General features: G+C 32.1%; 9 protein-coding genes across 9 annotated transcripts; 3 read left to right on the top strand and 6 right to left on the bottom strand.

The window, feature by feature from the left end:
* Positions 1-5: 5 nt before the first annotated feature.
* Positions 6-2473, top strand: apm4 (uncharacterized protein; the record flags this gene model as incomplete). Its single annotated transcript, XM_020582509.1, has 9 exons — positions 6-63; positions 191-261; positions 310-594; positions 666-800; positions 874-1310; positions 1378-1666; positions 1861-1884; positions 1952-2393; positions 2463-2473. The coding sequence occupies 9 exons, from the start codon at positions 6-8 to the stop codon at positions 2471-2473; spliced, it is 1752 nt and encodes a 583-aa protein (XP_020426863.1).
* A 55-nt stretch (positions 2474-2528) lies between these two features.
* On the bottom strand, positions 2529-3520 carry capA-1 (TerD family protein; the record flags this gene model as incomplete). Its single annotated transcript, XM_020582508.1, has 2 exons — positions 2529-2862; positions 2940-3520. The coding sequence occupies 2 exons, from the start codon at positions 3518-3520 to the stop codon at positions 2529-2531; spliced, it is 915 nt and encodes a 304-aa protein (XP_020426862.1).
* Positions 3521-3665: 145 nt separating this feature from the next.
* On the top strand, positions 3666-5904 carry rabJ (Rab GTPase; the record flags this gene model as incomplete). The annotated part of the gene is made up of 5 exons (XM_020582507.1): positions 3666-3674; positions 4471-4498; positions 5184-5280; positions 5386-5579; positions 5618-5904. The coding sequence occupies 5 exons, from the start codon at positions 3666-3668 to the stop codon at positions 5902-5904; spliced, it is 615 nt and encodes a 204-aa protein (XP_020426861.1).
* Positions 5905-6274: 370 nt separating this feature from the next.
* tkt-2 (transketolase family protein) lies at positions 6275-8527 on the bottom strand (the record flags this gene model as incomplete). The annotated part of the gene is made up of 3 exons (XM_020582506.1): positions 6275-6333; positions 6536-8276; positions 8360-8527. The coding sequence occupies 3 exons, from the start codon at positions 8525-8527 to the stop codon at positions 6275-6277; spliced, it is 1968 nt and encodes a 655-aa protein (XP_020426860.1).
* Positions 8528-9329: 802 nt separating this feature from the next.
* Positions 9330-10337, bottom strand: rnrB-2 (ribonucleoside-diphosphate reductase small subunit; the record flags this gene model as incomplete). The annotated part of the gene is made up of 1 exon (XM_020582505.1): positions 9330-10337. One exon carries the CDS (start codon positions 10335-10337, stop codon positions 9330-9332), a length of 1008 nt encoding a protein of 335 aa, XP_020426859.1.
* Positions 10338-11202: 865 nt separating this feature from the next.
* On the bottom strand, positions 11203-13910 carry PPL_11755 (putative protein serine/threonine kinase; the record flags this gene model as incomplete). Its single annotated transcript, XM_020582504.1, has 5 exons — positions 11203-11229; positions 11730-13393; positions 13474-13535; positions 13564-13724; positions 13782-13910. 5 exons carry the CDS (start codon positions 13908-13910, stop codon positions 11203-11205), a joined length of 2043 nt encoding a protein of 680 aa, XP_020426858.1.
* Positions 13911-18320: 4410 nt separating this feature from the next.
* ap3b-2 (beta adaptin) lies at positions 18321-23484 on the bottom strand (the record flags this gene model as incomplete). Its single annotated transcript, XM_020582503.1, has 9 exons — positions 18321-18726; positions 19965-20432; positions 20508-20817; positions 20901-21660; positions 21749-22096; positions 22197-22403; positions 22539-22781; positions 22875-23093; positions 23449-23484. 9 exons carry the CDS (start codon positions 23482-23484, stop codon positions 18321-18323), a joined length of 2997 nt encoding a protein of 998 aa, XP_020426857.1.
* A 570-nt stretch (positions 23485-24054) lies between these two features.
* PPL_11753 (uncharacterized protein) lies at positions 24055-24459 on the top strand (the record flags this gene model as incomplete). Its single annotated transcript, XM_020582502.1, has 3 exons — positions 24055-24143; positions 24174-24244; positions 24314-24459. 3 exons carry the CDS (start codon positions 24055-24057, stop codon positions 24457-24459), a joined length of 306 nt encoding a protein of 101 aa, XP_020426856.1.
* A 232-nt stretch (positions 24460-24691) lies between these two features.
* On the bottom strand, positions 24692-27318 carry vatM (V-type ATPase subunit a family protein; the record flags this gene model as incomplete). Its single annotated transcript, XM_020582501.1, has 3 exons — positions 24692-24766; positions 24868-24934; positions 24974-27318. The coding sequence occupies 3 exons, from the start codon at positions 27316-27318 to the stop codon at positions 24692-24694; spliced, it is 2487 nt and encodes an 828-aa protein (XP_020426855.1).
* Between the last annotated feature and the right edge of the window lie 242 nt (positions 27319-27560).

The raw sequence follows: 27560 nt of genomic DNA, 5'->3' as shown, positions 1-27560 counted from the left end.
TAAGAATGTTTAGTCAATTATTTATTTTAAATTATAAAGGTGATCCTATTATATTTAAAGAATGTATGTTAAACAAACAAATTGTTGATTTTAATGATTGATTTGATTTCATCCGACTCTGTTGAGTTTATTGATTAATTGATTGATTGACTGATTTATTTAATATAAATATAAATATAAATATATATAGATAGACATGATATAAGTAGAAATACACCAGAGTTATTTTTTAGAAATATAATGAACTCTTTAAAGTCAGATGTTACTCCGTGCTTTCATCTAGAATCAATACACTATATATTTATAAAGAAGAAAGAGATGTATTTCGTACTGACTAGTTTGCAACCGTTGATATCACCGTCGTTGGCATTCGAACTACTGAATCGTACGTCACAGATCATTCAAGACTACACAGGATATCTCAGCGAAGAATCGATACGTTTGAACTTTACACTGATCTACGAACTCTTAGACGAACTGATGGACTTTGGTTATCCACAGGCGACATCAACGCAAACACTCAAAGCATTCGTATTCACACCACCCACAGAAATACAAATCGAAAAATCAGAATCAATCATTGACACTTTTATTGTAATTATTATTATTATTATTATCATTACTTAGATTATATCAAATATTAAATATATTAAAATCTATAATAGAATACAGCAACAAAGAAATCGATTTCACCTGGTACAGCAAATAGACCAATACATCAACCTTCACAAATTGATTTTAATACAGATAGTATATATGTTGATCTTTGGGAACATTTAACTGTTTTATTGGCACCAAATGTAATTAAAATTATAATAGATTACAACTATATGTTTGTTATTTACTAATGTATATCTACTTGATAACAATTAGGGAAATGTAATTAGAAATGAAATTAATGGAAGAGTTGTTATAAAGAGTTATTTAAAGAATAATCCAACAGTATCAATTGGTTTCGATCAAGATATAATAGTTAATTCTAGAAATAATAATAATAATAATAATAATAATGATAATCAAACAAATGGACCTGATAAACTATTGATAGATGATTGTAATTTCCATGAATGTGCACCAAATGGTTTAACAAACAATAGCGTTATCAATTTTCATCCACCCCAAGGTGAATTCACTTTGTTTAACTATAGAATATCGAATAGTACATACTCACCGTTCTTGGTAAACTCAAATGTGGAGATGACCGATAATGGTAAATTGGAATTGGTAGTTAAACTAAGATCAAACTTCTCACCACATGTTATCTCCAATCCCATCGATGTTACAATACCATTACCTAAATCAACTTACAAGTAAGTCTTATTCAATATCTATATTATTACTAAACTAAGCGTTATGCTTACGAATATCTATCTTTAGTTGTGTTACAAGTTTAGATTTTGGAGGATCTGGACAATCTGTAGAGACAAACAATCAAACTATTAATTGGAATATTCAAAAGATGAGAGGTGGCATTGAGATTGCACTGCGAGCAAAAATTCAATTCGATTCATCCTCTGATAGCAGTGTTCGCAGGGAGATTGGACCTATCAATCTTGAATTTGATATTCCACTATTCAACTGCTCGAATATTCAAGTTAAATTTCTAAGAGTATTGGGTGGATCTGTACCTGTATACAATAGATATATCACTGAATCAAAGAATTATGTTTGTAGAGTATAGAGTTAAATAAATATTTAATAATTTTTATTTATTTACTTTTAAAGAAATTTCCAAAAATGTACATAAATTTTTCTTCAATAATCGATTTAGAGATAATATTGAACTTTTTTTTTTTTTTTCTTTAGAAACAAACTTGATAATCCTGGATTAATTAATGCTAATACTTTTATAAGAAATAGAAATATTTGGAAATGAATTGGAATGTAAGTATTTATTTATATTAGGTAAACTTATAAATTTAAAACTTATACTTTTAGAAATGAAAAATAGGAAAAAGTTAAACAACTTTTAAAGTTAAACAATGGTGTTGAGAAAGCTGCTGTTATTGATAGAAAAGAATTTGGTAGGGTTGTAGCATCTGAGAATCTGGAGATGTCACAACAAGATATTAATGATTTGTTAAAGATGTGTAATGAATTGGACAATATAGAGAATTATATTTCGATTTCAATTTCAGGTGTTAAATACTATCTTGTACAGTCTAACTCTAGACATATCCAAGCAAAATCAACTCAAACAGAATATGAAAGTGGTCTAATGATTGGTATTACACAAAGATATTTAGTTGTTGGTATTGCAAAAGAAAAGAATATGGATCTTCTGTTCGATGCCATTGATCTACTTACAAATGAAATTCAATCTTTATTGGAATCAAAATCAAATACAAATACAATTAAAAGCAAGACAAACAAAGGAAATATTGGTTTACCATGTCAATAAAGAAATAAAGAAAAAAAAAAACTATTATTGTTTGATGATATACAATTTTATTTTATTTTAGTTTGTCTTTAAATATATTAATGAATGTTAGTTTTTTGTTTTTTTTTCTTATTCTTTATTTTTAAAATTATCCTAAATTTACACCAAACATTTGACAAAGATATCTGAGACCACCTGGGAAACTCTTTCCAATGGCAATGAATTTCCACTCTGGACCTTCACGATATACTTCACCGACGATCATTGCGGTGTTGTAACCACCTTCGTTGGAGAGGTCGTATCTACAAATATTTCTGCCAGTCTCATGGTTGGCGACACGAATGAATGCACGCTGTACCATACTGAAATTCTGTCTTCTTTGATCTGCTTCGTGAATTGATACTGCAAACACCAATCTTGTTACATCCGGTGATACTGCTTGAAGATTAACTGAAACTGTTTCGTCATCTCCCTCACCATAACTATTAGAGTTTAGTTAATATATTAATATCGAATGATAAATAATAATGAGTTAGTATTAAGGTTATAAATTACATACCCAGTAAGATTATCACCTTGATGAGTGACAGAAGAATCTCTTGAAGTCTTGTTGTTGTAAAAGATAAAGTCTTGGCTCGATCTAACCATACCGTTTGGTGAGAGCATAAAGACCACGGCATCGAGATCGAATGGGTAACCCGGTATTTGGTTGACATCCCAACCGAGACCGACGAATACACGTCTCAAATGTGGATCCTCTTTACTCAGTGAGATGGTTTGATCTTTCTGCAATGAGATACCTGGACCGGAAGCTGGTGGACCTGATGGTGCACCGTACTGTCCTGGTGCTGGTGCTCCATACTGACCTGGTGCCGATGGAGGTGGTGGATACTGACCGGCTCCTGGTGCCGATGGAGGTGGAGGTGGTGGATATTGTCCGGCTCCGCCTGGTGGTGGAGGTGGTGGATATTGGCCTTGTGGCGATGGTGCTGGTGGATATTTCGACATTGATGGTTGTGGTACTGCAAAGTTTGGAACTGTTGGGTTTCCTGGTGCTCCTATTCCTGGTGTTGAAGTTGGTTGTCTATAATAATTATTAGCTTTTCCTACTCCTGATGTTGGTGGTGGTGGATTATACATTCTATTTTTCAATAATTATTTGTTTATTTATAATATATGTACAAAAAATGAATAATAAAAAAAAAATTTAATTAAATTTAAAATTAATAATAATTAATATGTTTGTTGTTGCAAATATATTGTTTTGTTTGTGAGTTGTTTTATTATGTGTAAGGTATGTTAATGTATTTGGGTAGTGTGCTTTTTGAGAAATAAATTTAAACAATGACTAAACGAAGCAAGCTGATATTAATATATATATTAAAAAAAATAAAATAATTTAAATTATTATGTGTTTGGTTTGTTTTTTTTAAAAAAAATTAAAGTCTACAAATTTTTTATTAATTTCTAAATTTGAATAAAATTGGTGTTCAACATGTTTTTTTTTTGCACAAATTTTCACATAAAGTAAAAAAAATGTGAAAATTTGTGTGGTTTAAATCTTTGGATTGAAAGATTTTTTGTATGAACTTCAAAAAAAAAAGTTATAACCTGGTTTGTTTTCGATAAATAACCTCATGGGATTATTAAACCATTTCATACTTTTATTTGCAATGATAGTGATTAAAACAATTGTTTATCAATTCCTTTTAATTAATTTGAAATATATTTTTCTTTTAATAAAAAATTGCAACTACTATAATAATCATCTTGTTTTATGATCATCCCACTAATAACTAATAATTGTAAAATAGGTAGGGTTTGTTGATATGAAGCATTTTGATTAATACATATAATTTAAAACTGTGTGTTTAAACAAATTTACAAAGTTTGTTAATCACAAAATAATATTTGGTCAACAAAGTCCCTTGCTGTTCGGTGTAATTCGATAGAGCCATTGAGTTTATATATGATCAAGGGGACAATCGAGTTTATAAACAAAATTCGACGATTCTGGTTATGCTATGAATTGAATATCTGTACAAAAAAAATTAAAATTAATATACTTCTCTATATTCGATAAATATTAGTTTGAATTTGTTGATCATTGTTGTCTTAGTATTTTAAAGAGAATCAATTGACTATTAACTTCATTGGGTTGAAAAAAAAAAAAAAAAAACAACAACATTAAAAAAAAACCCACTAGTAACAACAGATATATAACATCAACACATTTAAAACTTATTTATTCAATTCATTAATTTTTAATTTTATTTTTTTTTTTCATTTAATTTAATTATTATACAGCATGCTGATCATGTTTTTAACCAATTTGTTATTTGTTTAGATTAAACCCTCTCTAATTAATTAGCATCCTGGTTTTATTTATTTATGTATTGTAAATTATCATCAATATAAAGTTATTCATTATTACTATATAGTAAACAACAAGTCTATGATATCATAGAGAAGCAAACATTCATTCACATTCGGTTCATTAAGCAAAGGTCAGAAAAAAAAACAATTTTTTTGAAAAGATTATTTTTCATTCATCCATAAAAACCAATCAACACTACAAATATAATTAAACAGTAAACAAGATATCTTAGCATTAGTTTTATTTTTATTTTTCACAAACACAGAAAACAACATTGTTCATGGAAAATTCAATTCTGCTAGAGAAAAAAGTAGTCTTACTTGGTAATACAGGTAACCAATCACCTCAAATGCATATATCTTGTTGGATATAAATAGTATCAAATATTTAACATAATCATCATTTTATAAAAAACAAAAACAATAGATGTTGGTAAAACAGCAATAGCTATAAGATACTCTGAGGGTGTATTTCCAACAAGACCACTGTCGACAGTAGGTGCTTCTTTTTTAACAAAAAATATGTATGTAATACACAAACACATACATCGGATGCTGATGCATAATTGATCGATCGATCGATCGACTAATATTAGTAAATCTCGATCGATTTTATAAATCAACAATAGATATGTAGATAACAGCAGAATCAAATTTCAAATATGGGATACAGCAGGACAAGATAGATTTAGATCACTGGCACCCATGTATTACAGAGGTGCTTGTGTAGCTGTTTTAGTTTATGATGTGACTGTACCTCTGTCGTTTGAAAAAGTTAAGCTCTGGGTTGAAGAATTGAAAACAAATATTCAAGAGGAAATAAGTAAGTACAGACAACCATATCAGTAATATTTTGCATAGGATGTATGTTACTTACAGTGATTCATCTCCGATATTCTATAGTTTTGATAGTTTGTGGTAATAAAATTGATTTGGTGGAAAAGCGACAGGTATCTCGAGAGATAGCACTACAATATGCAGGCGAAATAGGAGCAGTTTATTTTGAGACATCGGCAAAGAACAACGAAGGTATAGATCAAATGTTTTTAGAAATCGCCAAGAAACTACTGCAGAAACACCACCAATCGAATAGTCAAGCAGAACCAAGTCCAAAACCAGTACAGAATTCATCTGTTTGTTGTAGTTGAGCATCATAACAATCAATCTAGTTAGTAATAGGAAAAACAAAAGAGATAACCATTGTTTGTTTAGTTTATGTTTTTATTTTATAATCAATTTTTCTTGTAAATAATAATAGTACTATTTAATTAGTGTTGTTCCATGACAATCGGTATTTAATCATAAATAACAAATAACAAAAAGAAGAAGAAGAAGAGTATGAAAGGTAACAACTCACCTTTTGGTTTATTGGATCAATAATTATCAATTTATTTAATTAATAATAATCATCATCATCATATTAGCAACAACAACACAAAAAAAAAAAAAAAAAAGAAAAAAGAAAGAATCTTCACTCAAACCAATCAACACTCCAGTACATTTAACATCTATTCCAACCTAAATGAATTGATCGATCAATTTAATAAAGAATAATATTAGTATTAAATCATTACCTCCTGATATTTAATTGTTGGCGCATTTAGTTTGGTTTTATTATTTTATTAGTATTTTATTTAAATAAGGTGTGTGATTTGAGTTTCCAGATCATCAATACTTTTTTTTTTTTTTTTAATTGATTCAACTCATTGGCAGCCTTGATAACTGATTCTGGACACATTCCAAGTTGCTTCATGACAGTGCTACCTGGGGCAGACATACCGAATCTGTCGATACCAATTACCTTACCGTCAAGACCGACGTACTTCCACCAGAAAGAGGTGACACCAGCTTCAATAGCAACTCTGTTTCTGCATGATGATGGTAAAACTTGTTCTTTGTATTCGCTTGATTGACGATCGAAAATCTCAGTGCATGGCATCGAGACGACACGGACACCGTCACCGAGTTGCTTGGCAGCTTCGACGGCGTGTTGAACTTCGGAACCGGTAGCAATGAGAATTTGCTTGAGTGCACCGGTTTCTTTGATCAAAATGTATGCACCCTTCAAAACACCCTCACGACGAACTTTGACATCGACCATGGTCAAGTTTGGAAGGTTTTGACGGGTCAATGCCAATAAGGTTGGACCTGACATTCTGGTGAAAGCAGAGGCAAAGGCACCGGCGGTTTCCTCTGGATCGGCTGGACGAATGACGTCGAGATTTGGAATCATACGGAGACCACTGACAGTCTCTACAGGTTGATGAGTTGGACCGTCTTCACCGACACCGATAGAGTCGTGAGTGAAGATGTAGGTCACCGGAAGATGTGAGAGAGCTGCCAAACGAATCGATGGACGACAATAGTCAGAGAACACCAAGAAAGTGGCACCGGATGCTCTGAAGATTCCGTGGTAGGCGAAACCATTCAACATGGCACCCATAGCGTGTTCACGAATACCAAACTTGATGTTACGACCACCTGGACAGCTTGGTGTAAAGTCACGTCCTTCCTTGATGTAGTTCAAGGTGGAACCGTGGAGATCAGCACTACCCGAAACAACCAATGGGAGAGCTTGGGCGATTGGCTGAAGAACTTCGCTACCGGCCTTACGGGTGGCAATCGATTCCTTTGGATTGAACTCTGGAATCTTGGCGAATACTTCGCTTGGGTTGTGCTCAACATTTCTTGACTCTAACAATTGAGCCAATTGTGGGTTGGCAGACTTCCATTGAGCGTAGGTCTGAGTCCATTGATTGTACTTCTCCAATAGAGTCTTCTTGTGATCGGCAAAGTAGTGACGAGTCTCTTGCGAGACAAAGAACTTCTCCTCTGGCAAACCGAGTGCCTTTCTGGCGGCATCGACAAACTTGACACCAGCCTCACCGTGACCCTTGTTGGTACCGGCAACCTCTGGGATTGACTTGGCAATCAAAGTCTTACATATGATTGCTTGTGGTTTGTTGGTCTTGGAGTTCTTGGCGTTCAAGAATGCTTGGTAGAGATCTGTGATCGAGTTACCGTTGACCACTACCTGAGCATCGAAACCGAGTGACTCGAATCTCTTGACGGCATCTTCCGATTGTGTTTCGATGGCCATGGCATCCAAGGTGACATCGTTAGAGTCGTAGAAGAGGATCAAGTTGTCAAGACGGTGATGACCAGCAAACGAGAGTGCCTCTTGGGCAATACCTTCTTGGAGACAACCGTCACCAGCAAGTACAACAACGTGGTTATCGAAAATCTTGTGTTGCTCAGTGTTGAATCTAGCGGCGGCCATCTTGGCAGACGAGGCATAACCAACGGCATTACCAATACCTTGACCCAATGGACCGGTGGTAGCCTCAACACCCGGAGTATCGTGGAACTCTGGATGACCTGGAGTCTTTGAGTTTAACTGTCTGAAATTCTTGACATCCTCAAGCGAGATATCGTAACCAGCCAAATGCAACCAACTGTATAAAAACATAGATCCATGACCAGCCGATAAAACGAAAATATCTCTATTCAACCAATGAGTCTATAAACATAGATATTTGTAAATAGTCATTCATTAGATATATATTCGAATATCATCTTATTCATTTTTAACTAGTTACTTACATCATCTGGATTGTAGTTGAGAGCTTGTCCAAAGAGAACAGCACCAATTTCGGTAGCACCCAAAGGCAGACCGAGATGACCAGAAGCAGCCTTGGCGACGGCATCCATAGATAAACCTCTTGATTCAGAGGCAGCTCTCTCCAATGCTGGTAAATTTAATTGACTCATTGTTATATATATTTTAAATTTACAAAAAAAAAAAAAAGAAAAAGTTAATTTAAAAAATATTGAATTGAATTGAGATTTGTTTATACAAATAATTAAAATATATATATTAATTAAATATCTGAATAAAAAAATATAAATAGTTATATTATAACAAAAATTTATTAGTTTGACTGAGTGTGTGATATTGGATAAAATAAATTCAAGTTCAATATTTATTTAACCCCTCTCAGACCACATTCATTTTCATCCAAACATTTCACACCACCAGAATATGAAATAAATCAAAAAAAAAAAAATTCTTTAAATTAAACTCTAGAACAATTTTTTTTTTTTGAACTGATTTTACACATAAAAAATTGACAAAATATTTTTTTCGGGAATTTTTAAAATCTGTCAACATTAATAACTATAAATCAGAAGATGTGTTAAATAAAGTTACCCGAAACCATAGATTACTTCCAAAAAGTTAAATTTATTTTTGGAATGATAAAAATCGCCTTGAAATTTTATTTTGCTAACGTGTGATAGAGCCACACTAACAAACTCCAGAGTATCATTGTCGTAGACACGACTACAATCCAGAGTTGTCATTCTTAAAAAAAAGATAAAATTCAATAATATTTAATATTTTGTTTTTTTTTTTCCCAATAATATTCACATATCGATATTTTCTTAAGAAAAGATTAACATTAAGAACTTAAATTGAATGATAAATGGAATACATAAAAAATGTTGTTTAGAAAAGATTTTTTTTTTATTGTTATTATTATTATTTGAATACATATTTTGTTTGTTTTTTTTTTTAGAAATCTTCATCCAAAACGAATTTACGTTGTTGGTTTGGGTTTGCTGAAGTACTTGGTTGACCTTGTTTGGCGACACCAGATTTTTGATATTCAGAAACTTTACCTTCGAAGAAGTTGGTCTTTCTCTGCAGTGAGATCATTTCCATCCAATCGAATGGGTTTGATGAGTTGTAAATCTTCTTGTAGCCCAAAGAGAGTAGTAGACGATCGGCACAAAACTCAATGTACTGTGACATCGATCTGCTGTTCATTCCGATCAGATCGACTGGCAATGACTCTGTGATAAACTCTTTCTCGCAAGCGACGGCATCACGGATGATAGTCTCAATGGTGTTGTTGTCCAGCTTGTTCTGGAGCTTCTGGTAGAGCAGACAGGCAAAGTCGCAGTGGAGACCCTCGTCTCTGCTGATCAACTCGTTGGAGAAGGTGAGTCCGTGCATTAGACCACGTTTCTTGAGCCAAAAGATCGAGCAGAAAGATCCACTGAAAAAGATTCCTTCTACGGCGGCAAAGGCAACGAGACGCTCAGCAAACGATTTCGAGTTGGAAATCCAACGGAGTGCCCAGTCTGCCTTTTTCTTGACGGCCGGTATGGTGTCGATAGCGTGGAAGATATTACGCTTGGTTTCAGAGTCTTTGATGTAGGTGTCGATCAGCAAACTGTAGGTCTCAGAATGGATATTCTCGATGGCGATTTGGAATCCGTAGAAGCAACGTGCCTCTGGAATTTGGACTTCAGACATGAACTTGGTGGCCAAGTTCTCATTGACGATACCGTCAGAGGCAGCAAAGAATGCCAAAACATTGGTAATAAAGTGACGCTCGTTATCATTCAATTTATTCTCCCAGTCACCAATGTCACCGGCCAAGTCGATCTCCTCTGCTGTCCAGAACGATGCCTCTGCCTTCTTATACATTTGCCAGATATCTGCATATTTAATGGGGAACAAAACAAATCTATCTTTGTTCTCTTTCAAAATTGGTTCCTCTATAATTGTTTGCATTGTTTTTCTCTTATTATTTATTATTTATATATGTACGACTACAATAATTATTTAAATATTACAAAAAAGCAAGTTGAAAATGATTTATCTATAACAATAAAAAGAGTTTTTGTAATTAGTTAAATTGTCATTGTTATGTGTGTTTACGATATTAATAGTAAACATAATGATTAGGTAGAAAACCATGTGATCATGGTTCGTGATTTCCAATAATTTAAACACACATTCATATGAATCTTTTAAAAAAAACAAAAAAGATATTCCCGAATTAAAACATATTTGTTTTGATAATTTATTGGAAATCATTTATAAATATATATTTTTAAATCATTATTTGATTGATTTAGATTTATTAGAAATATTAAATTATCATTATTATTTTATTTCTTACATTTACAAATAATTATTTAATTTAATCCGTTCTAACTATTAAATTAAAATAAATGTTTAACTAACTATTGTTTGAAATCTAATAAATAAACAATTATATATTATATAATCAATGTGAAATATTATTATTAATATCAAGAGTGTTGCTTTTTTTACAGTAATATTCAACGAGTTCAAATTTGAAAAAAAAAAAAAAAAAAAGAAAAAATTTGGCGGTGTAAAAAAAAAAAAGGCGGGATTGATATCTTCCATGAAGTTGGTGAGTTTGAAAGATCAAATCTGCATTTTATTTTTTGAGTGTTTCAGGATCTAGATTTCCTGTAAAGAGACATTTATATTAGATATATATTAAGATAATAAAATAGTGTGAGTTCTTGTTTATTGATTTTTTGCAGTGGATTATTTTACTTAATATTTTTTTTTAAGAAATGAAAATAACAAACTTTGTTATTCTTTTGTTGATTAATTCTTTTATTTAATTAACATTTGGTTTTGGGTTGATCTATCTTAAATATAATATCATAGAATAGATTAAAAGAGATCTATTCTATTTTGATAATACTAGAATTATTTAAATTTTGCAAATAATAGTAATCAAATTATCAGTATTTTAAACATAGTTTTACAAAATTTAAAAATAAGAAAGAAATTTATCTCATATATATATTTTTTTTTTAGTTTCTTTGGCTATCTATTATAATTGGATGATTAATTAAAAGCAAACAATTTACAATAGATATAATAAAAATATAATTGGTTTTTATTATTTGTTTTTCTCTTTAAAAAAAAACGTTGTGTTTTTGGTTGTGGTCTTACAATCTAGTTTGAATCTCGGACTGGTTTGGTTTGATTTGGGAAAAAAAAAAAAAAAAAAAAAAAAAAGGTAATAGAAAAAAAAAAGAGTTGGAGTGAAGATATATATAAAAATATATAAATGGTGGCAAGTTGGTGTTTGGGGGAAAAATTAAATAAATAAAAAAAAAAAAGGAATTAAGAAATAACTATGGGATTAGATGAGTTGCCTGGAGAACCGATACTATAGGAAGGGTGGCACTTTACTGGACGGCCAAAAAAATTCTCGATGGTCATATATTGAACTTGAGCATGATTGCTTCCAGAGGGGTAGTAAGTGTAGGGAATGTTGGATGCTTGTTGACTGGAGTAGCCATTATAGTTGTTTGGATCGGCTTCTCCCCAACCGTTGTCATCTAGACAGTAGTCATCAGAGTTCTCTTGGCAGTCATCTTCTACAGTGTAGTGTTCGAAGATATGATTTTGAAAATTTTGATGTTGTTGGTTCATTGGTATCGGTAAATGAAAATATTGTGTTGTCAAATTTTGTTGTTGAATTTGCTGTAAAGTTTGTTGTTGATGATAGGTGTGTTGTTGTTGCTGTTGTTGTTGTTGTTGTTGCAATTGTCTTTGGTATCCCTGATTGGAATAGTCAACATATTGCTGCTGTTGTTGAGACTGTTGGGTTTGTTGTTGATAGTGGTTGTGATTATTGTAAGCTGAAAAACTATAATCTGTATATAATTGGTGTTGGGTGATTTGTTGAGGCTGTTGTTGTTGTTGTTGTGTTTGTTTATAAAGTTTATCTTGGGCGGTTATATAATTGGATTTACTATTATTGTTGTTATAGTTTGAATAGACATTAAAAGAGTCGAATTGTTGGTATTTTTGTTGCTGTTGTTGTTGTTGAATATATTCTTGTTGTTGCTGTTGCTGGTAGTGATTAGGTGCGGCCGAGGTCACTTCAGCGGCAGCTGCAGGTTGATAATAATAATAACCTTCCTGAGGAGGGGTATTTTGAAGTCGATAATATGATGAAGGTTGATCGTTAAAAGAATGGTGTGAGAGATGATGAGATAAAAGATAATCTGAAACCTTGTTGTTTGGTTCAGAGGTTGATGGATATGCAAAACTATTGATTGTGTTGTTATTATTATTATTATTGTTGTTGCTATTAAATTTGTAGGATGCCAAGTTGTTTTTGATGGATGGTAGTTGTGGAATCTCAATTGGTAATGATTGAGATTGAATATAATTGTTGTTGTTGGATGGAATACAATGTTGATGGTAATGTTGTTGTTGTTGTTGCTGTTGTTGATAGTGATGGTAATATAGATCCTGTATGAATGAGGCGGAACTTGGAATCAGTTGGTCGTTGACATCGGATGATGTGAAGAACGGATGGTTCAGTGCTTGATAGCTGGTGATTCTCTTCTTTGGATCTAAAGCTAACATCTTGGTGGCTAAATCGAAAAGAGTTGGTAGTGAAGAGCTGAGATGTGGGAAGCATTCAGCCAATGATTTGATTGGGTAGCTCTCACAGCTATAGTTCCACATTGGGTAGGCGCTGACACCTGGCCAGTTGCGTTCGTTGGGTGTACCAAACTTTTTGAAAATCAAGTCGAGTTGTTCGCTTTCATTCTTTCCGGCAAATAGGTACTTGTTTGTCAACATCTCCATCAATACACAACCAACACTCCAAATATCAATCTCAGGACCATATTTATCAGAACCCAACAATAGCTCTGGTGGTCTATAATACAATGAAACTACATTATTTGAAAACTTTTCGTCGCTAAACATTTGGAATGATGTCGATAATCCAAAATCTGTTAATTTTAATTCACCATCTTTGTTTATCAATAGATTTGCAGCTGAATATTGAATTTAAAATATAAATATAAATATTAGTTGTTGGTTATTCAATTATTATTTATTATTATTATTTACATACGCTTAATATCTCTATGCATTATACCCTTTGAATGACATTGATAAACAGCTTTCAATATTTGTCTAATATAACTTTTGTATGATCTCCAACGAAAGTGCACATGATGGATTGGACATGATCTTCCAAAGATCACCCTCTAAAAACTCCATCACAATGAACAATTCATTTTGAGAAAGATAAAAATAATTGAGTAAATTGACAACACTGTTTGAATCTTTCAGGATCTCTAAATATTTAATTTCAACTGGTTTCTAAAACAATGTTAGAATAATATATAACTATAGATAAAAAATGATCTTAATACATACTCCATCTTCTTTGGCAACATTGGAAACCTTTTTAAGAGCAACAATTTGATTGGTTCTTTTATCGATCGCTTTGTAGACACTTCCATAGGTGCCTTCACCACACTTCTCTATGATATGGTAATCGTCCATGATGATAGAAAAGAATCAACCAATGTTATTGAAATATATATTTATATATATAAAAAATGGTATGTATATGATTGCAGTTTTAAATGATTTAGAATATATAATTATATATATTATAAACTAGTTACTGATTGTTTTTTTTTTTTTTGATTATTAGTTATGATTAATTTTAGATTTCTAAAAAAATTGAATAAATGTAAAGTTGAGTGACCGAATGATGGATGGACTGATGTTGTTATAACAAGGTTTGATATAAATAATGAATGAATTGAATGATTTATATTTAAATTAAAGGTTGAAATGATAATGAAATTTGAAAAGGTGAGAGTAAAGAGAATGTTAAAAAAAAAAAAAAAAAGAAGAGAATATTACCTGGTTTTATAAATAAAATATAAAAGGGTATATATCTCTAAAGAAATTGTTGGATTTTGTGGGTGTCGGTGGTGTGCTTATGATTGGAGAGTCAAAGGATAAGAGTTTGTATTCTCGCTCTGTAACCAAACAGTTTCAATGTTGTTATTTATATATTATTATTGTTGTTATGGCAATAAAAAAAATGATATTTTAAAATTGTATTGTTGGTGGTGAGTTGGGTTGGTGAGTAGGTGATAGATAAAAAGGCAATTGTAATAGTAGCAATTATTATATTATTACTATTTAAACAATTGTATTGAGTGTATGAGCTTATATTATAATATATTTAAAATTATAATATTATTATTGTTATTATTATTATCTATATATTTAGATAGTTTAGTTGTTTGTTATTATTATTATTTTTTTTTATTTTTTTTTTTGTTGTTGTTGTGATTGTCTATTTGTTGTTGTTATGGATTGATTTGGTTTAGTTTAGTTGGATGTTGCTGTTGTTGTTGTTGGTAATGTATATTACTATTGGTTATAAAAATAATATGACACAATAATTTGAATCTGATATATTATATTGGTGATATCCACTGTTGTTGTTGCTATTCTTTTGATCCGTGGGTCTTATTTTTTCAATAATAAAACTATAACAATTGAATTATTAATTCAATAGTAGTAAATTAATGGATGGAGATCTATATTAGTTTTTTGCTTATTTCTATTTTTCTAATTTTTTGTGTTTTTGGTTAAAAACATCTGGCAGATGCTTTGTTGTGTTGTTGTTCTGCTTATTGGTGAATAGCAGGGTAATGAGACATTTATAAAGCAGTAATAGTGAAAGGAATTGGGAAGGAAAGGAAAGGAAAGAAAGTAAGAAGATGATAATAAAAAAAATGGAGGTAAGATTTGCAAATACATTGTCATTTTCCAGTGGCGTGGTGTGTTGTGTGTGATGTGTGGTAAGTGTGTGTGATGTGCGGTGTTGTTGGCGTGCTTAGGTATATTTATAAAATTGATATAGTGGCAATATCAATATTTGCAATGTTGGTGTGTGTGTTTGACGCTTGGATTGTGTAAGTGTACTTGTGGTGTGTCTGGTCGATAGTTGGTGAGTGTATGTGGTGGTGTGTGTAGAACAAGAGAATTTGAATGTACGTGGGTTGTTGAGTATATGTCTGTTTGTTTATAGAAATACAATGTGTGAGCGGTGGTTATATGTGGCTGTAAGTAAGCACTTGGTGTAGTGCTGTTTTAAATGTGATGAGAAAACTCGTGGTAAATAAATTCTGAGCGAGTGAATTAAGGTTTTTCATTTGAGTCTGGTACGTGAATGTGTGTTTAGTGAGGAATGACAATAACAATGCTTCTTTAGTAGTAGAGAATATAGATGCAGAGCTATATATATATATATATATATAATGTCATAAATTTACTGTTTTGATTATGTAATGGTGGTTATGGTGATGGTTGGTGGTGGTGGTGGAGAGTAATTAAGGGTAGTTTAATTTTGAATGAGTTTGGTTTGGTTTGATGATGCAGGTGAGTAGTATGGTTGTGTGAGCTTTGATAGATGAATAAATAGTACCCTTTGTTTTGTTAGATTATGTTTGCAATACAGCATTAACCAAACAGAATAACAAATGTATGAGATTGAAACCAGAGTGGAATATTTCAATAAATTATTTTATTTTGTTTGAATGAAAAGAAAGAATGAATGGTGATTATGTATGTGTTTATATTTTGATAAATCTCTATGTAAATGATTACATTTATATAATTTATGATGTATGGTATATTACTTACTACTACTAATTATAAGCTTCTGGTGTTGTATTTTTTGATGAATGTTGTTATTTATTGTGCAGGTTGATTTAGTTGGTATGTGATGATGATGATGATATAAATAAATAACAAAGTAGAATAGAAGAGAATGGAATGTTGTATATATATATATATATATAAATTAATACAGCCACTCTCAAATGAGATGTTTATAATACAAACAGACATGCTAATATGATAATTTAAACTGTATTGTATTTTATATTTATTTTTTTTTTTTTGTTATTGTTATCAATTATTGGGAATGAGTAAAGAAATTAGTAGTAACAGAAAATGTGTGAGTGATGGTTGTTTTGCCAATAATTGCAGTGTGTGTGTGTGAATGTTAAATGAATACAAATGAATAAACACACCTTTCAAGATAAGATCTATCTACTTCTGACTGACTAATTAAAAAATTAAATTTTTATTTTTGATTTTTTGGAAAGTATTTGGTGAGTTTCTTTCTTTAATTAAATAAAGGGTGGTGGAAGATGATAGATTGAATTTAAATTTAATTATTGTTTATTGTTATCTTTGTTATTGTATTGACTCTATATTTTCAATCGCTTTGTTATTTGTGCTTATTTATGCTATTTTTTACTTTAAATTGAATAACAATAAAAAAAAATTAAAAAATTAAAATAGAACTATTTTATTATTTACCTGCTGCCAAGTCAACTGGCGTGTGACTGAATGCAGATATTGGCGGTGTTGTTATTATTATCATTCCATTCATTAGATGTAATGTGGGGGGATTGGCGGTATTTGTGATAATGGATTTACTTAATATGCAAAAATAATATTATCAAACTTTTTTCATGAGAGAGAATGAGAATAGTAATTCAACTGGATGGTGGTCCAATTGGATGGTGTGGTGAAATTTAGGTTGCTATCAAGAGGTGGGTGGTTATATCATAAATTTACAGGACACGAATATTATTTATTTAAATTTTTATTATTGGATTAATGTTTATTTATTTTTGTGTTGGTGGGTGTATATGTGTGTTTCTATGTGAGTGTGAGTATGTATTTATTTATCTATCTGTCTACCTACTTTTTTGTTCATGTATTAAATTAATTCCTAATTGCTTGAAATCTGAAGTGGAAATTTTTTTGATATTTGATGATTTTGATAGAGAAGTGGTAATTAAAAAAAAAAAAAAAAGGTTGGAATGAGTGTTCAACACTTTTATCCTATTTTACCAAGTGAGTGGAATGTGTGTGAGTGAGGTGGGTAGTGTGAGTTATTATGATCGAGTGAAGGTTTAGAAAAATGTAATGTATGTTTTTTTTTATATATAAAAAATGTAATAGGTGTAACAAAATTGTTTTTTTTTTATTTTTTATTTTTTTATTATTATTATTATTTACTTTTACTATTTATCCAAAAAAACAACATACACACAAAAATGTAATAATAAAGGTATTGTTATTATTATTTTTATTGTTGTTGGAGGGTGAAAAATAAACAGAAAGGGGGAAGGTATATATGTGAAAAAAAAATTGAAAACCTGTGAGATTGTTGATATATTTTATTAGTGTTAATTCATCTGCATTCCACACTCAGTTTTTTATTAGAGTGTTCGTGGTGGTATGGTTTGAATTTTTTAATTTTGTTTTTTTTTGTTAATTTAATTTTAATGTGCAACACTTTTTTTTTCCAAACACAAACTCAATATTTAGATTATGCGTTTTGTTTTTTGTCATCTCACTGAAGTCACAAAATAACGCGTTATCAAATTGAAAATATCAAAAAAAAATACAAAAACATGAGAACCAATCCCCAAATCAGATGGAGGATGGGGTTGTGTTGATAGAAATTTGCTATTCACAATAACTTTGCAAAACTAATATTCGAATGGGTTACAAAAAAGAGAATAAAAATATTCACCACCAAAATTTAGCAAGTTTCAAAAACAATTGTGGAAATTTTTTTGTTTCATTTCTAAAAAAAATGAAATGATTGTTTGATTTGCATTGATATTTTATTGTATGAGTGGGGTTAAGTTAATTAAAGTTTTTTTTGGGGGGTAACAAAATCAAGAGGTGGGTTAAATTGTTTTTTTTTTTTTTAAATTCAATTTTTTTATTTTTTCGTTTTTTGATTATCATCATTTATTATTATTAATATTGATAAAGTTGTGGGGTGTTGATACGATATGATATGATTATTCCTAATTGATGGTGGGTGGTGTGAGTGTGAGTGTGTTGGTGTGGGAGCTATTATCTGGTCAATAATTCCAATTGTTTTTTCAATAGTAAAGTGGCGGTCAACGTATCCGAAGATCTAATGGTAACAACAACTTGGTTGCTCTCAACAAGCTCAATGTTGATAAAAAGATCAGCAGATTTAATGATTGTTTTTGCTGCAAATTGAATTTTGGTCTTATTTTGGTTAGCGCTTGTTGCTTGGAGGTTGATATTTTCTAATAAGAGCATTAAAACTGCATTGCCAAGTTGTTGCTGACCACCGCCCAACAGTTTCTCACCAATTTCAACATGATCACTCACAGATTTTGATTCTAGCGCATTGAAGCATCCCTTCCACTCTTCAACGTCCACTTCCAAAGGTGAAACCATTTCACCTATAATTGGTGTCAGAGCAACCGGGAAGTTTCCAATAGAGGTACTATAGTAAAGGTTAATTTAAAAAGAAATGTTAACAACCACAATGAAATTTAGTGAATAAATGGGGGTTTTTTTAAAAAAAAAAAGTTGCAAAAAAAATTATTAAAGAGGGGGGGTGATAATGGTTTGATGTTTGATTTTTTTTGTTTTGATTTTTTTTTGTCGATTTTTTTTTATCCTTTGCATTGGGGCAAGTACCACCAACTACTCGTATTTTAGTTGTGTGGTTATATTGATATTTGTTAATCGAAAAAAAAAAAAAAAAAAAATCAAACTTGTCAATATAAAAAAAAATTGACCTGTTTATAGGTGAAACGTGATGTTGCAACTTATCAAAAATTATAAATGGGCACCAGTGTGACAAAACTAATAACAAACATCAACAACAAAAGACATCATTTTGTTATTTTTACCGTTTTTGGATTTTTTCTTTTAAAACAAAATAAAGTTTTAATGCGATTTGATTATTATTATTATTTTTTTTTGGTGTGTTATGGTTCGAAACAAAGTGTTGATGCAGGTGGAAATAATCTCTTTAATGAACAAACAAAAAGTTAACATGCTTTCGTTTTTTTTTTTTATGATCTGATGTGGTTTTTGCCCAAAACTACAAAGTTTAACAATCACTAATGGCAGGGAGAAAAAAAAACTGGCGTAATTATGCGATCTGATAAAAAGTCTACCACACAAACAAAAAGAAAAATATATTTACCAAACTACAACCACACACATAATTTTTTGAACAACCACACAAGTTAATCACATTGTCCATAGACCAAAAAAAAAAAAAAAAGGAATCTATAGATCAACATATGTGTCATTTTCATGAAAATCATTATTCGAATAACAATTTTTAAAATCTGAAGTGAATGAGTTGTTTTGTTATTGATAAATCATTGAGTTTTACTGAATATCATACAAGTATAATGATTGTGATGATATGTTGTTTGATTGGGATGATCTCTACTATCATAGATATCGATTGTTTTTTTTTTGTGTGCTTATGTCAATTAATTGATGTTGATTGAATGGTGTAGGCAACAAAATAATTTATACAATATTGGATTATTTATTGTAAAATGTGTGATGGTGGGTGGCATTGGTGATTTGATTGGCAGTGAATATGAGATGGATGTATTTTCATTGATTAGTCAATAAACTAAATGCAATGAAATAATTAAAACGATAGCAAATTGATTTGATAAAAAAAAAAAAAAACAGTTGTTAATTTTAACATACCTAATCTCAAATTTACAAGCTTGGGAGAGAGAGTTAAATGTTACAAATAAGAGTGCTTCTGTGGTTGCACCTGGCTCCAACGATGCAATTTCATCGAAATCCTTGATATCGGCACCGTCAATCAACGTCTTGTTTCCAATCTTGATATTTTCAAAAGTCTGTTCGGTTGATTGGTTCTTGAGAAGGAGTTGAATGCAAACAGAGGACGGTGATTCATTTTCAATGCCCTCTGGAAGTTGACGAAGGAAGCAATATTCAATGAGCAGACCTTGGCTGACGTTTGCCTTGAGCAACACTTTCTTTACAGAGGTAGTTGTTGGCGAGCTAATCTCCAACTTTTCCATCTCTTCAGCGACACCAAACAATTCATCCATATCGTCCATATCTTCATCGAATTCATTATCCTCTTGTTGTTTTACTTGTTTCTTTGATTTCTTTGATTTCTTATTAGATTTACCATTTGCTTTCCTATAATTATTTAATTTAAAGTTATAAATATATATTAATATATTGGAAAAATGATTTAGGTTTGAATTTACTTACTTTGGAGTTGAGCTATCTGACGAGTCACTAAAGAATTTCTCCAATTCATCTTGAGAGTCTTCATCATCATCATCTTCTTCTTCAGAAGCACCATCAAACTCTTCGTCTTCATCTTCATCTTCTTCCTCTTCGTCACTGTAAAAGCTTTCCTCACGCAAAAATATATTATTTTTAACTTCTGGTACCCATTGTTTTGGTTGTCTAACGGTGGGATCAGGTGGAACCTCTGGGAAATCTGATAATGGTTGATAACCTGATACTGAATGATTTACAATATGTGAAAAACTACCTAAAATAAATCTTTTACGATCTATATTATTATTAGTATTATTATGAAAGAGAATACAATTAGTAAACATATTAATTGTTACAAAATTAATATATATTTTTTACCTTCAGAGATACTAATTTCAGTTGGGAATGGTTTTTGATTAATAAATATAGATTTGGCATGTCCAGAGAGTGATGGATTCTTTTCGGTGCTGATCAAGAGTAGTTTCATCATTCTGGCACTGTCTCTGATGTCATAGTTCATGTCAAACTTGGCTTGGTTGATAATATATTGGAAGAGTAGCTTGGTTTGCTCGGGGTTGTGGAAGTGAAGCTTGGCACCGAGGTTGAGGATCTGGAGTTTGACGCTTTCGTCTTCGTCGGCGAATGACTTGGCGAGCTTTCTGAGTACATCGGGTGCTACCATTGGGATCTTGTGAGAGTATTCACCGATGACCCAGATGATGGAGGCACGTGCCGATGGCACCTCGAGAGTCTCCAACAGCTTGGCGAGATGCATAATAACATTCTCGTGCTTGATCGACGAGTTTGAATTGTCGGCATTCAACTGCAACAAACGTTTCAAAACAATGACGGCTTCGGCAACTACCACCTGCGATGAGTTGGAGAGCAACGACATCAAACCATAGGTACAAGACTCTGTCACATCGGGAATAGTGGCAGCACAACGTCCGATAGCTTGAATAGTCTCAGCAGCAAACTTTTTGTCCTCATTTCTCACATACTCTTTGAACTCCTTGAGAATTCTACTGATATTCTCTCCAGTTGCCAAACGTGTAAGAATCTCCAACTTTAACTTGATACTATACTCTGGATCTGTAGAGTGTATAAAGAATTCAGATAAATATGGTTCAAACATATTCTATCATAATTTTTAGAATATTTGTTTAGATATTGTTAGTTTAACAGTTTTGAAATAAATTCTAGATATTAAATTTCAATTAACTTACTGGTCTCATTGTTACCATGGTAGAGATGTTGGTGAGTGTGATGTATTGAACCTCTGGGGAAGAACGAAGTAAACGGACAAGTGACTTTCCTACTTTCTGTGCTTCAATTACAGGTGCAATGTAATAGTAGAGTGAAGATACTGCCATTACGACAGCATTGCTTCTACTCTGAAGTAATGGAAGACAGGATTTCAAAAGTAATCTGTGGTCGATATCGATTTCCTCTGCATCCATAGAGTCGTACAACTTTGACTTTGGTGACTGCAATTGATTCTCATTACTATCGTCATCTTCTTCATCAGAATAAAATGATGTCTTTTTCTTGTATTGTTTAACATTCTTATCATTCTATAGAAACAAACAAATATATATATATATAATTAAATATTAGATTAATTTAACTATACTAAATAACAAATAAATAATAAAAAAAAAAAAAGTAACTTACAATTGTTGAATCAGGACATTTGAATTGAGTTCTTGCATATTTGGTTAATACACCGATGGTTACGGTTTGTGACCACTCGTCAAAGTCGGCGAGAAGTTGGCAGATCTTACGGTAGTGTTGGTGGAGAATATCGTAACGGTCTGGACAGACTTCGACGAATGCCATCATGGCAGCACCGAGTACCATTGTGCTGTTGTCGTTGAGTAGCTGTTCAACAAGCACTGCCAGCTCTTCTTGCTTGTCAGAGTCGAGCTTGTACACCTTGGTGATGGCAAAGGCAGCGGCCTTTCTTACGTAGGGCGAGCTGTCCTTGATACACTTCTCAATGGCAAGCACAATCACCTGAATGATATCGACTACACGAATCGACGACATCACACGCAATGCACTCGCACGAATCACTTGACTCTTGTCAACCAGTGACTTTTGGAAGGTGTTGATCGCCAGCAGTGCACTCTCGTGCTCCGACTCTGCATAGTGAACCAAGTACATATAGACCAACTTTTTCAACTCCAAATTCTTTGCAATAACATTCTTTACTACCTGTGGGAATACCTCTGAAACATCTCTACCTTTTGAAATCATCTAATAATAATAATAATAATAATAATAATAATATATTTAAATGTTAAAATTGTTTGTTTGTTTCTTTTTTATTATTATTATTATTAAACTTACAGCAATTAACTTTTTCATACATTCCAATTTATCTTTATCAGAGGGACCATCCAATTGTTTCTTGATTTCAGTCAATTTTACATTGGTAGAAGTATCATTAAAGTATCTACTGTTACTCATATTATTGAGTACTGTATTCATTTTCTCCATTGTTTGTTTATATAATGTGCCTGTTTTGTTTGAAAAAAAGACCAAATACCAATAGAAATAAGCTTGATTCTACTACTACTACTAAAACAAGTGAACTTGTCGCTGTTATGAGTAGATATATTAAAAGATATATGGTAGTTTGTAAATAATTCAGTAATATACAACAAAGTTTTTTTGAAAATAACAAAAAAAAAAATGAAAAGCCCAGATTTTTTGAAAAAAAAATATTTAAATGTTTCATTGTTTAGAAAAAAGGTATTAGAAATTTGAGGGGTGCCACACAGCCAAATTAAAAATAAAAATTTATTTTTTAAAAAACAAGAAACTTCTCTTCCTTAGTTGCAGTCATTAATCAACGCGCAAATTTGCATATTCATTTGATTAACTTATCATTTTATTATTATCATTTAAATATTTATTTTACACTATTATTTTTAATCTTATCAGTAGATTCGATCATTTTCAACTCTGTTGTATTTTTATTTGATTGTTTATTTCTAATGCTTTGTAGGCATGTTTTTGCTCCTTTTCGATGATTGCTCGATACTCTAAAAGTTTGTTATATTTTTTGAATATTCAAACAAATACAAATTGAAACTACTCACCTTGCACCATAGATTATCTTAAAATTAATAAACTCAATCGGAAGACCAAAATTCTTTAAGACCTTCATCCAAACGGAAAGAAAGATATTTATTTACAATTTATATATAAATAGATCTGTATTATTTTTTGATAAATGTGATAACTCATCTAGCATTTTATCTTTATTTTTGCTACTTGTGGTGTTGATTTCAAATTGTCGTTCTACTTTTAATCTTTATTTATTCAAAAATATATAATTAAAAAATATTTTAAAATAAAATATTATTTTTTTGATAGATTTGATAATAGACTCATCTATTCATTATCTATCTTTGTTTTAAATAATACCAAAAGACTTATCTTCTTATAGTCTATCATTTCATCTAGTTTTAATTATAAATATCTAAACTATATATTATATTATTATAAAACAAAATCAAAAGAAATGTCTACCAATATCAGAGAAATCATTAATGCCATCATCAAAGGTATCCAAGAAAATAAGATCTTGGAGATTTTCGAAAGTACTATGTTGTGATGTGAGAAAGGTGATTCCACAAACAGAGTTGGAAAAGATCAAAACAGAAAAGCTGAAGAAGCTTTTGTCAATAATGCTACCATCCATGAAGCTAAAGGTAAGTTGTTTTATATTTTTTAAATAAAAAGATTTAAACAGATTAGTATTAGTATTCAAAATTCTTTAGTTCTCAAAGTTTGGGTTGATGGCAACAACACTACCTATGAAATGTATATGGATTTTACTTATGGTGGTCACAATGTCAAGAAAACTCAATGGGCTATCCAAAAATGGAACAACAATGGTTTAGTTGTAAAGGAAGAGTTCTTTTGAATAAATTAATTTTGTACATTAATCTAAATTACATAACAAAGTTATTTTTTAAAAGTATTATTTAGTTATTTACTACTTTTAAAAAATAATTTAGAAATAGAATTATTTAAATAGAAATTAAATTTGGATGACTTAATTCAATGAGTATTGTTTGAACAATACATTATAATTTTTATTTATTTTCTTTGTAATGATTAATACATTTAACGATATTGAATAAACTTGATATTGTTTATTCTTCATCCTCACCAGTCATAACATTGTTGTATGAGAATGGTTTGAAGAGAACACCAGAACCTGCATAGAACTATAGATAAAAAAAAAAAGTAAATAAAAAAAGTTAAGTAACTATAAATAACTTGTTGATACTATAATGCTAATCATGATAATCTTATGCTAATTACTCACCTTATTTTGGAACTCAACCCAATGTAAACTAGTATATCGATTAAAAACGATTAGTAACCTACTTAATCTATCAAAAATTCATTAAAAAAACCCAATTAATACTTACCGAAGTGCATGAAGGAAAGCAGAGAGTGACTCCATCATAAGCAATACAGCAACGGTACCACCTAACCAGGCACCGAAACCGATAAAGGCCAAGAATGGGTTACCACCTTCGATTTGACCGATGAGAATACGCTCCCAGAATACAGTGGACAACTCAGAGTGAGCCAATGACAAGGCCCAAAGACGGAGGTAAGAGGCAGTGTTGGAAATGGCACCGAGTACAAACTCAATAGTGTGAATGACTTGATGGATGAAAACTTCACCAAACTCGAATTCCTCACCATGGTGACCACCGGCATCCAAAGCTTCGTCGTCGAATTCATGCTCGTGGTGGTGACCGTGGGCCTTGAGGGCTTGTTCGTTTTGATACATCTTCTTCATGATGAATGGCTTTGGAATCAACATGACTGGGACAGAGATGAGTGCAGCCAAAACCAAGACGATTTGACATGTTGTTTGACCTTCAAAGTAGAGTTGATCGGCTGGGATGGCAGCAGTTGGTGTCAAGAACATAGCAATGATGGTTGGCAAGATGAATGGTGGATCAACAAAATGAGCACGGTATGGGTAAGCCCACTTCAAGAGAATCAAGAAGCACATGTAACCAAAGATCGACCACAAAAATATGACTTGTGGAATGAATTGGGTGAAAATGTTGACCCATTTCATTGGACCCTTCATGTTCAAGTAGTTGAGAAGTGAAAAGATGATACCGACAGTCATTTGAACGACACCGAGCAATACAGACAACTTCATCTTGAAGGAATTGTAGTAGTCCAACTCGTTGGGTGATCCCTTCCAGACTGGATCGACACCGAATGGGTAGGTTCTGTTGAGGAAGACCATTTCAGTTTCGTTTCCGACTGGTTGACGCCAGGCAGATCCAAAGAGATCCATTGGGATGGAGAAGCACTCGTTGTAGATGAAACCAATGTAGATAGAGAAGAGAGACATCAAGAACAATACATAACGACCGTCGAATGGCATTTGAATGATTTCATTCAACTTTTTGGCACCCAACTTCTTCTCGAGGGCAATGAGAGCACCAGAGGCAGCCAACATCATGACACCGTGACCGACGTCACCAAACATAACACCAAACAAGAATGGGAAAGTAATGATGGTCAAAACAGCTGGATTGACTTCACGATACTTGGCAACACCATAGGCATTGACGATCTGTTGGAAAGAGTTGGTGTATTTGTTGGTCTCAAAGTAGGTGGGTGGCTCATCTTCGGGCTTGATGATGGAGAGTACCGATGGTACTAAAGCACCGGAACGAGTGGTGGCAGTACGCAAAGCAGTTTGGATCTCCTCGATGGCGGTCTTTGGGCACCAACCCTTGGCAATCAAACACTTTCTACCGACATCGTAATCGAAAAGATTCATAGTGTGGTAGATAGCCTTTTCCTTGAGAACCTTAGTTCTCCAGGTGACCAACTTGGAGACAATATTCAACAAAACTTGCTTCTTGTGCTCCTTGGAACGGTTCAAGACGTCTTGTAAGTCAGAGATACGGATCGATACCTTTTGGAGGAGGTTGGCACGCTCGAATGAGGTGTCTGGACAGTCGTAGACGTTGGCACCGAACGACTCACAGATCTTCTTAATCTTTTGTTGAAGACGGTCACCCTGGAAAAAGACAATAAATACAGTCTTGGAGGTATCCTCACCGGTTTGTGGATCGATGATCTCCTCTTCGATACGAGCATCACGGACAAAGTTGTTACCACGGGTGGTTCTCCACAATGAACGTTGGAATTGTGGCATCTTATCGGTGTTCATGACACCAGTGATGAAACCGAGCTTGACACCTTGCTTACCGACATCGGCAACGGCATCGTCGCTGAGCAATGGACTACGAGCAGTGCTGTCGTTCATTCCCTCGCTCAAGTTTGGATTCTCTTGGAAAAAGACGGCATCCTTGGTCAATACATGACGGAGTTCGATCAACTCGTTGTAGTTTCTTTGGAGTGTCTCTTGGTTGGTGTTGACTTGTCTCAACTCGGCTTCGAGTTCGTCGAAACGTGATTCCAACTCGTCCATTTGGAGTTGGTCTTCGGTGACGCTGTCAGTGACAGAGTTGTCCAGGATACGAGCGAGCTTGGTGTCCTTGTTGATTTGCTCTTCAAAGTACTTTAGCTTTCTGTCCATCTCATCGCAACGCTTGACTTCGTTAACAAAGTAACGTTGGAAGATGTTAACGTGTTCGTTGTGATCCTTGAATTGAATCAATCCAAGTTTACCGAGTTCATCGACAGTGTCGTGTGCTGCTTCAATTTGAACAAACAGTTGAACCATCTGCATTGGTGCAGATCTCCATAATGGAGTTCTAATAAAATCCATTATTTTGTAATTCTACACTATAACTTATAATTAACTAAAAAATAAATAACTTTTTAAAAAAAAATTAAAATAAAATGAAAAAAAAAAAAAAAGTCAGATTTTGTATTTTTTTTTTGAAATCTAAAAATATTCTTAGATTTATGAATATATCTTTGTAAAACATCATATAACATTATTCTTATAAAACATATGATTAATTGTTGTATATTTAATTGAATTAGATTATTGTTTGTTTGATTGGT

The sequence above is a fragment of the Heterostelium album genome (genome assembly GCF_000004825.1).
Source record: "Heterostelium album PN500 unplaced genomic scaffold PPL_contig26, whole genome shotgun sequence".
Lineage (NCBI taxonomy): Eukaryota > Evosea > Eumycetozoa > Acytosteliales > Acytosteliaceae > Heterostelium > Heterostelium album.
The sequence above is the reverse complement of the archived record's forward strand: the minus strand, read 5'-3'. Positions and strand labels throughout refer to the sequence as shown.